Genomic DNA, 15,960 nt, shown 5'->3' with positions numbered 1-15,960 from the left:
AGACCTAAGAATATGAGCCAACTATCTCTTTTCGTAGGTGTCATTTCTTCACCCTGGGAACCTTGAATAAGTATGAATTCTCTCTCTCTCTCTCTCTCTCTCTCTCTCCAGTGCCCGCAGAGAGGAAGAGAGGGAGAGCGAAAGCGAGGGGGAGAGCAAGCGAGAATATTTCCTAATGAACCAAGAGTTGGCTCATTCACGTGAAAGCCTGGGCGATAGAGAAGAATGAAAGAAGTCTAAGGATCATGCCTTAGAACAAAACTAGCTCATCAAGATGATAGGGCAAGGTATGGTCCAGCATGAAAAATGCTGGCCCACAATATTCTCTTATAAGAACGAGAGCTATTCTTGGTACGTTCCCAGTAAAATGAGTTCCTAATCCCCAGTGACTTCCGCAAGACAAATTGTCTGGAGTTCCCCTTACATTCTTCTGTTTTGCCACCTTCCTAATTTCTCAAGGGTGGCTTGTTCCTGAATCCAATGTGAAGGCAGACATATGTCTTCTGAGCTGTGATGAAAGCCAGCCTTATTAGTGCCTACCTAATTTTAAAGTTGTTATATACATTCGACCAAAATTTTTAAGATATGGTAAAGAGGTAAGAGGATAAAAGATTTTAGAGGGACCATGTACGCACGTCCAAACTTGGGCCCGGACAACTGCTGGGGAAGAGAGTGTTGGACTACTAATGAGTCCCTGACAAGGGTCTGGCCATTTATAAATACAAATGTTTCAATAGTTGCTGTTTGAACTCATGAGAGTACATTGTTGAAGTGATATTTTGTCTCGAAGGGGTAGGTATACTTTTCTCTCCCCCTCCACCTTCTTATTTATCTACCTACCTATTTATTTATACCCTATCTTGTCCCCAAAAGAATTTACAGTGCTCTATAAAAGTGCACAATAAAAGCAGGATACAATGCAACCAAAATGCATAGAAATAATCAGGCATAGGGGAAAATACAGGTAAGAAAGGAAGGTGGAGCCAGGACTAAGGTTATGAGACAGATGCATGACTTGAAATTTATCGGGCCTGGTAGAGGTGGACCATAAATTTCATCTGTGTTTTCTAGCAACAAATGTGAAGAGGGAAAAATGATCGGATACATGAATCCCCGTGTCCAGAAGGTTAAAACAAACTCATTTTTCAGAAAAGCTCGAGGAGGGTAAATGAGAAGAACGAATTGGGTTACTGTAGCAATGGGGTGGCCAACTGCAGAGTCATGTGGTTTTAAGTAGTTAAGGATATTCATTTCTCATTTCTGAGGATTCTTTAAATCAGTCATTTTAATTGTCTTCTCTGGTCTGTGAGAGCCTTTGGGAGGAAATCTGTGTGTGTGTGTGTGTGTGTGTGTGTGTGTGTGTGTGTGTGTATCTGCCTATCTATGAAATGATGTATGTCATAGCCTTTGAAAAATATGTTACTTTCATTTTTTCCCACTTATTTCTTGACTTCGAATTGACATACCTTCGTGTTTGGAAGCCTAGTATGTAAAACTTAAAAGGGAAGGCTACATACATTTAGAGTCTGGTCATGGGCCTGCACAAATAAATGTCTTGTATCTAATAGCAACTGATATCGAAGCTTGGTCAATTCTAGTTAAATGAACGTGGAACGTAAAATGCCAGGAAAATCCAACAGAAGTTGGAGCAACCATTTTAGTGTCTTCTCTATGAAGTATTCTAGAAAACACATTTTTCTGTGGCTGAGTTTTAAAAAACCATTCCGTATTCAAAAATAACACTGAAATGTGTTACCTATTTGGATGTTTTGGTCCATTAACTTTTTCTGGTGGTTTTCCCAATTAAAATTACATTGATGCCGTATGGCATCTATTGTATGCTAAAACTCCCTAACTCATGAAAGAAATTCCAAAGCAGATTGAAGAAGAAAAGAGAGTGAGTTAACACTTTCCAGTGGTTCTAGTTACTAGATCCATCAAGGACTAATTTCCAAGGTACGGTTGTTCTCATTAAAAAATTAGTATTTTTTAGAGCAGTTTTAGATTTAAACAGAACTCAGGCAGATAGCACAGAGTTCTGCCTTTCCCCTGCACACAGTTTCTTCTATTATTACCATTATTAGCGTCAGTGTAATACATTTGTTATAATTAATGAACCAGTATCAGTACGTTATTATTAGCCGAAGTCCATAATTTACATTAAGATTCACTCCAAGTTGCACAGTTCTGTGGGCCTTAACAAATGTATGATGTCCTGCATCCTCCATTAGAATATCATACAGAACTGTTTCACCCCCCCAAAAAGCCCTGTGCTTCACCTATTCACCCCTCCCTCCATCTCTACCCTCAAATCCCGGGCAACTGCTAATTTTTTTAGTGTCTCCATAGATTCACCTTTTCCAGAATGCCAAAGAGTTGGAATCCTACAGTATATAGTCTTTTAAGACTGGCTTCTTTCACTTAGAAACGGACATTTGAGGTTCCTTCCTGTCTCTTCATGGCTTGATTGCTCATTTTTTAAAATGTTTTAATGTTCACTTATTTTTGCAAGAGAGAGACAGAGACAGGGAGAGAGGGAGACAGAGACAGAGACAGAGCGTGAGCAGGGGTGGGGCAGAGAGAGAGGGAGACACAGAATCTGAAGCAGGCTGCAGGCTCGGAGCCGTCAGCACAGAGCCCGACGCGGGGCTCGAACCCACGAACCGCGAGATCGTGACCTGAGCCGAAGTCGAACGCTTAACCAACTGAGCCACCCTGGCGCCCCTCATTTCTTTTCATCACTGAATACTATTCCATTGTATGGATATACCACTTTTCATTTATCCTATTGAAGGACATATTGCTTGCTTCCAGTTTGGGGCAATTCTAAATAAAGCTGCTATAATCATTCATGTGCAGGTTTTTGTGTGAACATGAGTTTTCAACCCAATTGGGTAAACATCCAGGAGCACAAATGCTGGATCGCATGGTAATAGTATGTTTAGCCATTCTAATGGTTGTGTGGTACTATCTCATTGCTGTTTTAATTTGCAAATCCCTCATGACATATGATATTGAGCATATTTTCTCATGCTTATTTGACATCTGCATATCTTCTATTTGGTGAGATATCTACCTGTGCAGATCTGCTGTCCATTTTTAATTGGTTTGCTGCTTTTCTTGTTGAATTTTAAAAGTTCTTTGGATCTTTTGGACACAAGTCCTTGATCAGATATGTTTTGCAAATATTTTCTCAGTCTGCACCTTGTTTGCTCTTTCTCCTAACAGATGTTTTTCTCTTCATCCTCTTAACATCACAGAACACATGTTTTTGCTTTTAATAAAGCCCAACTTACCAATTTTTTATTTCATGGATTCGACTTTTGACGTTGTATCTAAAACCTTATTGCTAAACCCAAAACAATCAAGCTCTTCTCACACGTTATTTTCTAGAAGTTTTATAGTTTTTGCATTTTACATTTAGGTGGACAATCCATTTTGAATTAATTTTTATGACACATATAAGGTCTGTGTCTAGATTTATTTCTTTGCATATGGGCATCCAGTTGTTTCAGAACCATTTGTTGTAAAGAACTATCCTTTTTCCATCGAATTGCTTTTGTCCTTTCTGTGATTCTCTTTCTGGGCTCTGTATTCTGTTCCATTGATCTATTTCTTTATTCTTTTGCCAATACCATGCTGTCTTTATTACTGTAACTTGATAGGAGTTCTTGACGCCGGGTAGTGCCATTCCTTCGATTTTGTTATTCTTTGGTGTCATGATGGCTATTCTGGGTCTTTTGCCTTTCCATATGAACTTTAGTATTGATATCCACAGTATAACTTACAGGGATTTTGATTGGGAGCCCAATGAACCTATAGATCACGTTGGGAAGGACTGACTTCTTCATAATATTGAGTCTTTCTACCTAAAAACACGGAGCATTTTCCCGTTTATTCTTGTACATACTTTGTTAGAATTACACCTACGCATTACTTTTTTGGGTGCTGATATAAATGGTATTGTGCTTTCAGTTTGAAATACCTGTTAATTATTGTCGACAAATAGAAAAAACAATGGACTTGCGAATATTAACTTTGTATCCTGCAACCTTGCTTTAATTGCTTATTACTTCACAGAGAATTTTGTTAATTCCTTGTTGCATTAGCTAGGACTTTAAATACAATGTTGAATAAGAGTGCTGAGAGGGATATCTTTGCCTTGTTCCCGATCTCACAGGGAAAGCCTCTCCAGTTTCTCACCATTAAGTACAATGTTAGCTGTAATTTTTTGTGGATATGCTTTTAAAGGCCCCCTCTATTTCTCGTTTGCTGATGGCTTTTATCATAAATGGTGTTGGATTTTGGCAAATGTTTTTTCTGCACCTGTTGATACGATCATGTGATTTTTCTTTTTTAGCCTATTCATATGATGGGTTACATTAATTGATTTTTGAATGTTAAACCAGACTTGCATATCCAAAATAAATCCCACTTGGTCATGGTTTATGATTCTTTTTATACCTTGCTGGATATGATTTGCTAATAATTCTGTTGTGGATTTTTGCATTTATGTTCAGGAAAGATATTGTCCTGTAGCATTCCTTTCTTGAAATATCTTTATCTGGTTTTGGTATTAGGGTAAGGATGGCCTCGTGGAATGAGTTAGGAAACATTCTCTGTGCTTCTGTTTTCTGGAAGGCACTGTAGAGAATTGGTATCCTTTCTTCCTTAAATGTTTTGTAGAATTCACCTGTGAAACCATCTAGACCCGGTGCTTTCTTTTTAGAAGGTTGTTACTTATTCACTCAATTTATTTAATAAATACAGGCCAATTTAGATTATCGATTTCTCTTTGTGTAAATTTTGGTAGTTTTGTCTTTCAAGGGGTTGGCACATTTCATCGATTTTTTTTTTTTTTATCAAGGTTGTCGCCATAGAGTTGTTCATAAATATCATGTTGTTATTCTTTTAATATCTATGGAACAGTAATAATGACTCCTCTTCTGTTTCTCATATTAGTAAATTATGGGGTTTTTTTCCTCTCTCTTTTTGGATTAGTCTGACTAGATATTTTTAAATTTCATTGATCTTTTCAAAGAACTAGCTTTTGGTTTCATTGGATTTCTCTTTTGATTTTCTGTTTTCCATTTCATTGATTGCTGCTCTAATTTTTATTATTCTGCTTGCTTTAGATTGATATTGCTCTTCTTTCTCTAGATTCCTTTGGTGAAATCTTACTGATTTGAGATCTTTTTTTCCTTTCTAATATATGCATTCAGTGCTATAAATTTCCCTCTAAGCACTGCTTTTGCTGCATCCCACCAATTTCTTTTTTTCATTTTTATTATGCTTTTAATTTTACTTCCAGTATGGTTAACATACAGTGTTATATTAGTTTCGGGTGTAATATATAGTGACTCACATTTCTGTACACTACTCTGTTCATCCTGACAAGTGACCTCTTGATCCTCTCCACCTATTTCGCCCATTCCCCCACCCACCTCTCCTCTGGTAACCATCAGTTCTTTATAGTTAAGTGTCTGTTTCTTGGTTTCTCTCTCTCTCTCTCTCTCTCTCTCTCTCTCTCTCTCTCTCTCTCTCCCTTTCTTTGTCCATTTGTTTTGTTTCTTAAATTCCACATATGAGTGAAATCATACGGTGTTTGTTTTTCTCTGACTGATTTTGCTTAGCGTTATACTCTCTAGCTCCATCCGTGTTGTTGCAAATGGCCAGATTTCATTCTTTTTTTATTGCATCCCACCAATTTCAGTGAGTTGTATTTAGTTTCATTTTCATTTAGTTGAAAATATTTAAAAATTTCTCTTAAGACTTCTTTGTTCCATGTGGTATGTAGAAGTGTGTTGTTTAATTTGCAAATGATTGGATACTATCCTGTTCTCTTTCTGTTATTGATTTGTAATTTAAAGCCATGTGGTCTAAGAATGTTCTTTGTATGATTTCTATGCTTTTAAATGCGTAAGATGCATTTTATGGCCCAGAACGTGGTCTGTCTTGGGGAATGTTTTATGTGAGCTTGGAAAGAATGTATATCTTGCTGTAGATGGATGAAGTGCCCTAAATGTCAATGAGATCTATTTGATTGATAGTGCTGTTCAGTTCATCTGTATCCTTACTAATTATCTGTCTGATAGATTTGTTACTGATAGAGGGATGTTGATGTCTCCAACTATAATTGTAGATTTGTATATTCCTCTTACAATTCTGTCGGTTTTGCTTCACATATTTTGATGTTCTGTTGGTAGATGCATACATGTTAAGGATTATGTCTTCTTGTAGAATTGACTCCTTTATCCCTAATAGTTCTCCTTCTTCCAAAGTGCTTAGTCTGAAATTAATTTAGCTATTCCAGTTTTTTCTTAGTGTTAGCATGGTATATCTTTCTCTATCCCTTTTTATCTTTACATTTAAGATGTGTTTTCTGTAGACAATCTAGAGTTGGGTTTTGTTTTTATATTTACTCTAATAGTCTTTTTTACTTTGTGTGTGTGTGTGTGTATGTATGTATGTATGTATTTTTGAGAGAGAGAGAGCACAAGCAGGAGAGGGGCAGGGGTAGGGGAGGACAGAGGATCCAAAGAAGGCTCTGTGCTGACAGCAGCGAGCCTGATGCGGGGCTCAGATTCAAGAACCGTGAGATCATGACCTGAGACAAAGTCAGAGTTGGATGCTCAACTGACCGAGTCACCCAGGCGCCTCTATTTGTGTATTTAAAGATGTTATTTTTAAGTAATCTCTCTACCTCACGTGGGACTTGAACTTAAAACCCTGAGATCAATAGTTGTGTGCGCCACTGACTGAGCCAGCCAGGTGCCCCTAATTGTGCATGTAAACCATTCGCATTTAAAGTGATTAGTGGGGCACCTGGGTGGCTCAGTTGCTTTACGCCTCCGACTTCAGCTCAGGTCATAATCTCACGGTCTGTGGGTTCCAGCCCCGTGTCCGGCTCTGTGCTGACAGCTCAGAGCTTGGAGCCTGCTTTGGATTCTGTGTCTCCCTCTCTCTCTCTCTCTGACGCTCCTCCACTCGCTCTGTCTCTCTCTCTTAAAAATAAACATTAAAAAACTGTAAAAAAAAATAGTGATTAGTGATGTAATTGTATTAGTATCCACTGTGTTTCTAACTGCTTTCTACTCACTGTGCTTATTCTTTGTTTTGGCTGTTTTTAACCTTCTTTTCTTTGTTTCTGCCTTCTATGTTGCCTCACTGGTAGTGACTTTACCTTGTAACAGGGTATTCCTTATTCCTCCGTCCCATTCCATCTACATCCTACATCCAAATATACTGTTGCTATTATTGCTTTGAAGTTACCCATTACATCAATTTTTACATTTTTTTTTAAAATATTCTGTTTATTTATTTTTTTTGAGAGGTCGAGAATGAGCAAGCCAGGAAGGGTCAGAGAGAGAAGGAGAGGGAAATCCCAAGCAGGCTCCGCGCTGTCGGCGCTGAGCCTGATGCGGAGCTCGATCTCACGAACTGTGAGATCATGACCTGAGCCGAAACCAAGCGTTAGACACTTAACCAATTGAGCCATCCGGGTGCCCCAGATCATTTTTTCAAAAAAGAAAAGTAAAAGATTTCATTTTACCTTTATTTATTCCTTGTCTCATGCTCTTCCTTTCTTTACCTAGACCTAATTTTCTGACCTAATTAATTTACTGAAAATTTGCTTCTAACATTTTATGCAAGGCGAGTCTACTGTGTCAAATTTTTTCTATTTTTGTTGGTCTGAGATGGTCTTTATTTTTCCTTCCTTTTTCAATCATAATTTTGCTGGAAACAATCCCACATTGATGAGGTCTTTTTTCTTTCAACACTAAATATTTCACTTCCCTCTTGGCTTGCATGGTTTCTGACAAGATGTTCGATAGAATTCTTTTTTATTAACGTTTATTTCTTTTTGAGAGAGAAACAAAGCAGGAGTGGGGGAGGGGCAGAGAGAGAGGGGACAGAGGATCTGGAGCAGGCTCTGTGCCAACAGCAGCAAGCCCAACTCAGGGCTCGAACTCACAAACTGCGAGATCATGACCTGAGCTGAAGTCGGACACATAACCAGCTGAGCCACCCAGGCGCCCCTGTCTTATACAATTCTTATGCTTTTTCCACTATAAGTAAGATGATTTTTCTTCCTCTGTCATCTTGGAAGACTTTCTCTTTCTCTTGGGTTTTCTGCAGGTTGAGTGTGACATACCTAGAAGTAGGCATTTTGATACTCAACCTGCTTGTTCTCTGAGCTTCTTGGACCTGTGCATGGTGTCTGTCATGAATTTTGTGAAATTTTTGGCCATTATTACCTCAAATACTTCTCCTGGTCTCTCTTCTCTTCCTGGAATTGCAATGACACAGATTTTACACCTTTTGAATTTGTCTCACAGTTCTTAGGTATGCTTTTCTATTTATTTTTTCTCTCTCCATTTTGGTTTGGGAACTTTCTGTTGACATTTCTTTAAGCTCACTGATTCATTTCTGTTTGCGTTTTTGATTTCTAACATTTTATTTTGACATTTCTTACAGTTTCCGTCTTTGTATTTACATTACTCAATCTGTTCTTGTACGTTGTTCACTTATTTCATTATAGCCCTTAACATATTGATAATAGTTATTTTAAATTCCCTGTCTGATATTTCCAGAATCTGTGCCGTATGTGATTATGGTTCTGATGTTTGCTTTGTCTCTTCAGACTGTTTTTCTTACCTTTGAGCATGGCTGTGATCGTTGAAACTAAGACGTGATATGGGGTAATAGGAACTAAGGTAATTGCGATTTTAGTGTGAATTTTTATGTTAATTTGACTAGGAGCTGGGCTATTTAATGTCTGTTGTAGCCATCGGTGCCAGAGGCTTTAGTTTTCTCTAGTTTCCTTGTTCTATTTTTTTTTTCTCACCAGTTGTTTTTGGGTTTCCCTAATAGCTCCTTCTTAAATAGGGTCTTTGTCTTTCTCATGGTAAATTATGGGGGGAATAGAAGTGGTCTGTAATCTTATGATTAATCTTAGGCTTTCAGTGAGCCTAAATTCTTGGGCTGTGACCTTCATAAGTTTATCTCAGCTTTTGTTTTCTCCCTTTCAGTAGAACAAGAGAGCTAGAGGGGGCTAGAGTTGTCTGGTTGCCCTTTTACCAGGTATATTAGGCTTTGGTAACGTGTCCTTTGGAAAGCAGTGGACGTCTAAATTATTACTTTTTCCTCCCCCTGCCTGAAAAACAAAGAGACTTGTCTTAGATCTTCACCGTGAGAACGCTGTATGTTTTCTGGAGGTAAATCCCATGGAAGTGTGGGGGGGGCCTCATAATACTGGGGGCCCAGAGTTTTTAGGTGTCAAGCAAGTCCACATTCAGCCTGCGTTTGTCAAAATTACCCTGAAAATGTTCCTAGTAGTTTATGGCTCCAGTGGCTTCTGCTCCAGGTAAGCTGATCTCAGCTGTGAGTTTCTATGTTTGCCTCTCTTCCCATATTTCAGGGTGGCCGTTTGCTCTGTGACCTCAGTTCCCTTAATGGGTCAAAGAAGAATTGGTGATTTTCAGTTTGTTGATCTTTTGTGGAGGATGGGAGTGATGAATTCTAAGCTCTTTACATGTTCAAGCCAAGACCACAAGTCTCCCAATATCCAGTTTTATTTGTTTTTGAGAGAGAGAGAGAGACAGACAGACAGACAGACAGAGCACCAGTGAGGGAGGGACAGAGAGAGAAGGAGACACAGAATCCAAAGCAGGCTCCAGGCTCAGAGCTGTCAGCACAGAGCCTGACACGGGGCTTGAACTCATAGACCACAAGATCATGACCTGAGCCGAAGTCAGATGCTTAACCAACTGGGCCACCCAGGAGCCCCCCCAATATCCAGTTTTCAAGGGTGATGCATATAGTAAAATTAATAAGGGGCGTGGTGTTAAACTGACCTACATTCAGATTCAGGCCCTGACATTTAATTAGAGGCATTACCTCGTACAAGCCATTTAACCTGTATGAGCCTCAGTTTCCTCACCAGTCAAATAAAAATAATTCCAAATACATATGGCTATGTTAAAGTTCAATGAGAGGACATATGTAAGCAAGTTTATCACAGATCCTTCCATGTACATTGCAGGTACCTCACTAATGTTAGTTTCCTTTTCCTATTAAAGTACCTATGCTTGAAACTGGTGCAGCCACTCTGGAAAACAGTATGCAAGGTCCTCAAAAAGTTAAAAATTGAACTACCCTACAACCCAGCAACAGCACTACTAGGAATTTACCCAAAGGATACAGGAGTGCTGATGCACAGGGGCACATGTACCCCAATGTTTATAGCAGCACTTTCAACAATAGTCAAATTATGGGAAGAGCCTAAATGTCCATCAACTGACGAATGGATAAAGAAGATGTGGTTTATATACACAACGGAATACTACTTGGCAATGAGAAAGAATGAAATCAGGCCATTTGTAGCAACGTGGATGGAACTGGAAGGTATTACGTTGAGTGAAATAAGTCGGTCAGAGAAGACAGGTATCATACGTTTTCACTCATACGTGGATCTTGAGAAACTTAAAATAAAACCATGGGGGAAGGGAAAGGGAAAAAATAGTTACAGAGAGGGAGGGAGGCAAAGCATAAGAGATTCTTAAATACAGAGAGCAAACTGAGGGTTGATAGTGGGTGGGGGAGAGGGGAAAGTGGGTGATGGGCATTGAGGAGGGCACCTGTTAGGATGAGCACTGGGCGTTGTATGGAAGCCAATGTGACAATAAATTATATTTAAAAATAAAAAATAATAAAGTACCTATGCTTAAAAACAAGGACAGTTTTGAATCCAACTTGTTATGGCATTTGTGCTATGAATTTAAAGAGTTTTTATAAAGTAGTTGCCATTCTTGCAATGTGGGAAAAGCTGCCTTGAAGAAAGCAACCTGCTTCTGTAAGGGCTGCCATGTTCTCTCTCTCTTTCTTTTAAGTTTATTTATTTATTTTGAGACAGGAAGAGCGTGAGTACAGGGGAGGGTCAGAGAGGGAGGGGGAAGAGAGAGAATCACAAGCAGGAATTCTTGACTCACAAACGGAGAGATCAGAGATCGTAACTGACCGAGCCACCCAGGCGCCCTGGGGCTGCCCTATTCTTAAGGGCTTGAAGGGAATTCAGAAGTTCACTTGTTCCTCTTTTCCAACCACAGTTATAATCTCCTTTTTAAACACATGCAGCCTTCTACTGAAAAGGCCCGTGAAAACACATTTCTTTCTGTGTGGGTCTGAATGCAGAAACATCATTACCGAAAGTGAAGATGGTCCTTTTGCTATAGTGATAGACTGTATGTCCAGAGGTTGCAGGGGGGGTGGTTAGTTGAAGAAGTTATTGAACCATTTAAAGAGACATCATGGCCTGATTGCAAACTTCAGTATCAAACCACATCTGGAGAATTGTGTCCCGTTTTGAGCACCATAATTTCAGGAGGATGTTGACAACACTAGAGTGTGTCCAGACAGTGGTGACCGGGATAGTGATGGGCACATCTACAAATCTTGCAATATTGGGATGTGTATTAACTCAGCATATCTTTTTATATATTGTAAAAAAAATAATTTTGTTCAGTGCCAAATTTTTCTTTATGCCTCTCATTTTTACATTGTTCCAGTTTTTCCTGGACATGACTCCTGGCTTCTTTCCAGGAAGGAGACAGAGGAAATTCCCCCTAGCTTAAGTGTGGATTATTATCTGACCCCCCCTCTATCCCCCCCCCCCCCAAAATCAATGGGCTGAACTTCCTTGCAGTAATTCTAGCCCTTGGCTTCATTTCATGAAACCTCCAGTTGCCAGCCTCAAGCTGAGCGTCACTTTGCACCTCGTGGTGGTTTCTATAAGTCCCCAAGGAGCCTTCCTTGAGCAGTTATGGTTTGGTCTGTTGTCCTGTGATATAGAAGAAAGGGGGTTGGGCACAACCCAGAGACGTGCTAAGTGGATTCTGAGCTGTGAAAGTTAGAGCAGGGAGCACATGTGAGCTGGAGGTTAGATGTGAACCCTGAGCCCTTTCCCCCTGCAATATGCATTGTTGTTATTCTTTCTGCAGAAGAGTTCGTGATCCTTTGTAATTTTGCCCCAAGGCAAAGGTGAAAGTGTGACTCTGCTTTGTGGGTCTTTGGGCTGCAATTCCTTCAAATAACACTTCCATCTGGAGAGGAGAAGCCAATGGGAAAATAATGAGCTTAAAAAGAAGTTAACTTTCTACAAAGAATTTTGAGGATAATGTGTGTTGGCCGTCGGGCTGAGGGCAGCTAGAGTGTAACCAGTGCTGGGAGGCCCTAGTCTGAGCTGGCTGCTACTTTGCAGCTATGGGACCCGAGGGAAGTGCTTAACCTCTGCTGAGCATCAGTTCCATCATCTATAAAATGGGGACCACAGTATCAGATTCGGAAGATTTTTGTAGAATGTAGATACTATCATATTCTCGGAAATGCTTTGTATGCACCATACGGCTTGTGAGCACTTATAAGACTAAGACAAGGATGGGATATCATTTATCTCCAACTACCCAGCACTTAAATATTCCCGACACCTCACACAGAGCCTAGGATACATTAAATGATAGGTAGCTGAAATTAAAATGAATGGAGAGTTTTAAATCTCCGAATTTCTGATGATGTCAAAGAATTCACTCACTGGTCCTTTGTATTGTGCCGGGTGATCTCTTGGCCTCATGGCCTCGTTCAACCTTTAGACTCAAGGATTGAGAATAAAGTAGCTTGTGGGGTTGGGAAGAAATTGCTGTAAAGTGGGTCACCTTTCCAGGCATCGCTTAACGTTCTAAACGAAACCAACCAAGACGAACAAATGAGCAGTTGATGGAAATGACGATTAGCTTTCTCAAGTGGGCTTGGAAGCCCAGCGGAATTACACTGGCGTCTGCTCACCGTGGCTGGGCGTGTCATGAGCCCGAGGGAAGAATCTAGCAAGCATATTCTACCCTGTGAGGGATCTGGGGCGGATGGCGGTGGCACCACCTGGAGCCCACTTCCGCCACAGGTGACTGACATGTCGGACTAAGTAATCCCAAGGAGCTGGTGGAGTACCATCTGTCTAGTAGTGTGAAAGTAGTAATAATGTGCTTTTTCAAGGCTTGTGAATTGGCATCATTTAGACTACATCTGTCATGGACCTTTGCACTTTGGAAGGGAGTGAAAGAAAGTAGTAGGTTAATTGTAAATGTCTCTGGAAACTTGGTTATTTTTGTTTTTAAACTCGGTCTTATTTTGTTTTTGTTTTTTTTCAATTTTTTTTTTCAACGTTTATCTATTTCTGGGACAGAGAGAGACAGAGCATGAACGGGGGAGGGGCAGAGAAAGAGTGAGACACAGAATCGGAAACAGGCTCCAGGCTCTGAGCCATCAGCCCAGAGCCTGACGCGGGGCTCGAACTCACGGACCGGGAGATCGTGACCTGGCTGAAGTCGGACGCCTAACCGACTGTGCCACCCAGGCGCCCCGAAACTCGGTCTTATTTTGTGAAAGGCCCATCGTTACGGCTGTTATCCCTTCCCTCCTACAAATGTGGAACTCTGATTATTTGAGATCATCTGTGTCTGGCGTGTTTCAGTTTAGAGAAAACGAGATGGTGACTTTACCACGCTCTTTCTCAAACCAGTGACACTAATTGGGCCTTATGCCAGGGGGGAGGGGCAGCAGATGTGATCCCGAATTCATGGTCTCTGTACAGTACGTAAGGCTTCCAAGCCACGTGGAAGGCAAACTTTACCAAGGAAGCTCAGTACTTATCCTTCCAAACGTTCAACTTGCAAATACCAGAGGTGTTATTTGCAATATCAAATGTATAGATAAGGGCATGGATTGTTTTTTCCCATGCAGATACCCATTTTGGGGATGCATTCCATTTTCTAGGTCTGGCAGTACATCAGATACTCCCTTAAAGTTACCTGGAGAATACCTACCCAAAATGATTAAATTCGTGATAGCTTTTATTCTTGGCTAAGAACTTGCCTCTCTCCTCCAGGGCTGAACAGGCTGAAATTGTTATGGGAGTTTATAAAGTATATGGTTTGTTGTCAAATATTTGTCTCTGTCTAAAAATGAAATGTCTTGAAGTACGTTTTCTTTGTAACTGAATAAATCAGTGAGAGAAAGAGAAATAACTTCTCATTTAGCCAATTTTTAATCAATATTTTCATGAGAAGCCGAAACGTTAACCGAATCCTGGCTTTTGTCATTTGAAATACAATTTGTGTGTTTAAGAATTTATGTGCACATCAGAGTTTGGACTTCATGTTCAGAAAGGAAAATTGATTTATAGGAGCAGACAACCGCAGGAGTAGAGGCAATGCCAGAAATGAATATGAGTCAATTATTTAAGGCAAGCGGGACTTTAATCACCACAGCGATAGAGAAATCTCAAATTCAATTACGCCCCGGGTTTTCATGCTTTAATTTGTGGGCATTTCTATATCTCTTATTTTACAGAGGCCTTTGAAATTGTTGTTCGCCACGCCAAGAATTACACCAACACCATGTTTAAGAACAACTATCCGAGCCTGACCCCGCAAGCTTTTGAGTTTGTGGGTGAATTTTTCACCGACGTGTCTCTCTATATCCTGGGTTCTGACATCAATGTGGACGACATGGTCAATGATTTGTTTGACAGCCTGTTTCCGGTCATCTATACCCAGCTCATGAGCCCCGGCCTGCCTGAGTCGACCTCGGACATCAACGAGTGCCTCCGAGGGGCAAGGCGTGACCTGAAAGTCTTTGGGAATTTCCCCAAGCTTATTATGACCCAGGTTTCCAAGTCGCTGCAGGTCACCCGGATCTTCCTCCAGGCCCTGAATCTCGGAATTGAGGTGATCAACACAACTGATCATCTGAAGTTCAGTAAAGACTGTGGCCGGATGCTCACCAGGATGTGGTACTGCTCTTACTGCCAGGGACTGATGATGGTTAAGCCTTGCGGTGGCTACTGCAATGTGGTCATGCAAGGCTGTATGGCAGGCGTGGTGGAGATTGACAAGTACTGGAGAGAATACATTCTGTCTCTGGAAGAACTGGTGAATGGCGTGTACAGAATCTACGACATGGAGAATGTGCTGCTTGGGCTCTTTTCAACGATCCACGATTCCATCCAATATGTCCAGAAGAATGGAGGAAAGCTGACCACCACCGTGAGTACCAGTCTACAGTTTTCTGAGGAATTGGGTCCGATGAGGGTGTGGCAGCCTGGCCAGCAGCAGGTGCCGATGGAGAGAAATGCGGGGAGGATCAGGGGGTGGGCAGAGATGACAGAGGGGCTGCACAATCTCACAGGATACGTAGTCCTAGTGCCTGGCTTTGCATTTTGGCTTCATCTCCTTGGTTGCCGTGGGAACTCGGGTGAATCTTCTTATCTTTGTGGGCCTCGTATTGTTGATTCGTAAAATGAGGTTAAAAAGGATATCTTCTTCATAGGGAATAACACGTTAGCGCATTTAGCGTGTGCGTGGTACACGGTAAGTCTTCAGTAAATATAAGCTATTATTCCCACTGTTGTCAGTCATTGCAATCCTCGTGACAACTCTGGGAGGCAGGCACATTACCTCCATTTCACAAGTGGGGAAACTGAAGCTCAGTGAAACTATAACTTATCCAAGGGCACCCAGCTCTAGTTAGTGGAAGAGCTGTGATTCAGCAGTTGATCGGGTTTGCCTTCGATGAGGTTATCACCAATGTTTCGGATTCTTATTTCACTCTCGGGCTCTTAATTGTGTCTATCACACGACCCTTTTGAGTTGTGACTTTAAACACAAGAGGCCCAGCCAGAACCCACTAACTGACCCTACATGAGAATGTAAGCGAGGCAAAACGTCCACGTTTTCCAGCAGTTGTTTCCATGACCTCGGTTACACCAGTCTAACCCTGTTCGGATGGGCTTTGTGATGGGGGTGGGACGGTTCTGACAGCGGGGCCAGAGTGCACACGTTCAGAACCATGGGACGCACCCACTTTTCAAGGTGGAGCAGAACACACAGCCAAGAGCTCCCGGCACATCCC

General features: G+C 41.0%; 1 protein-coding gene across 2 annotated transcripts in view; it reads left to right on the top strand.

The window, feature by feature from the left end:
* GPC3 (glypican 3) overlaps positions 1-15,960 on the top strand; it is a 419,619-nt gene that overhangs the window by 207,825 nt on the left and 195,834 nt on the right. For both annotated transcript variants that reach the window (XM_027054341.2, XM_027054340.2), the window contains exon 3: positions 14,401-15,095. In XM_027054341.2, coding sequence (XP_026910142.1) covers positions 14,401-15,095 — 695 coding nt within the window. The remainder of the gene's footprint in view (positions 1-14,400; positions 15,096-15,960) is intronic.

The sequence above is a fragment of the Acinonyx jubatus genome, chromosome X (genome assembly GCF_027475565.1).
Source record: "Acinonyx jubatus isolate Ajub_Pintada_27869175 chromosome X, VMU_Ajub_asm_v1.0, whole genome shotgun sequence".
Classification (NCBI taxonomy): domain Eukaryota; kingdom Metazoa; phylum Chordata; class Mammalia; order Carnivora; family Felidae; genus Acinonyx; species Acinonyx jubatus.
This window is presented reverse-complemented; position numbering and strand designations above follow the sequence as displayed.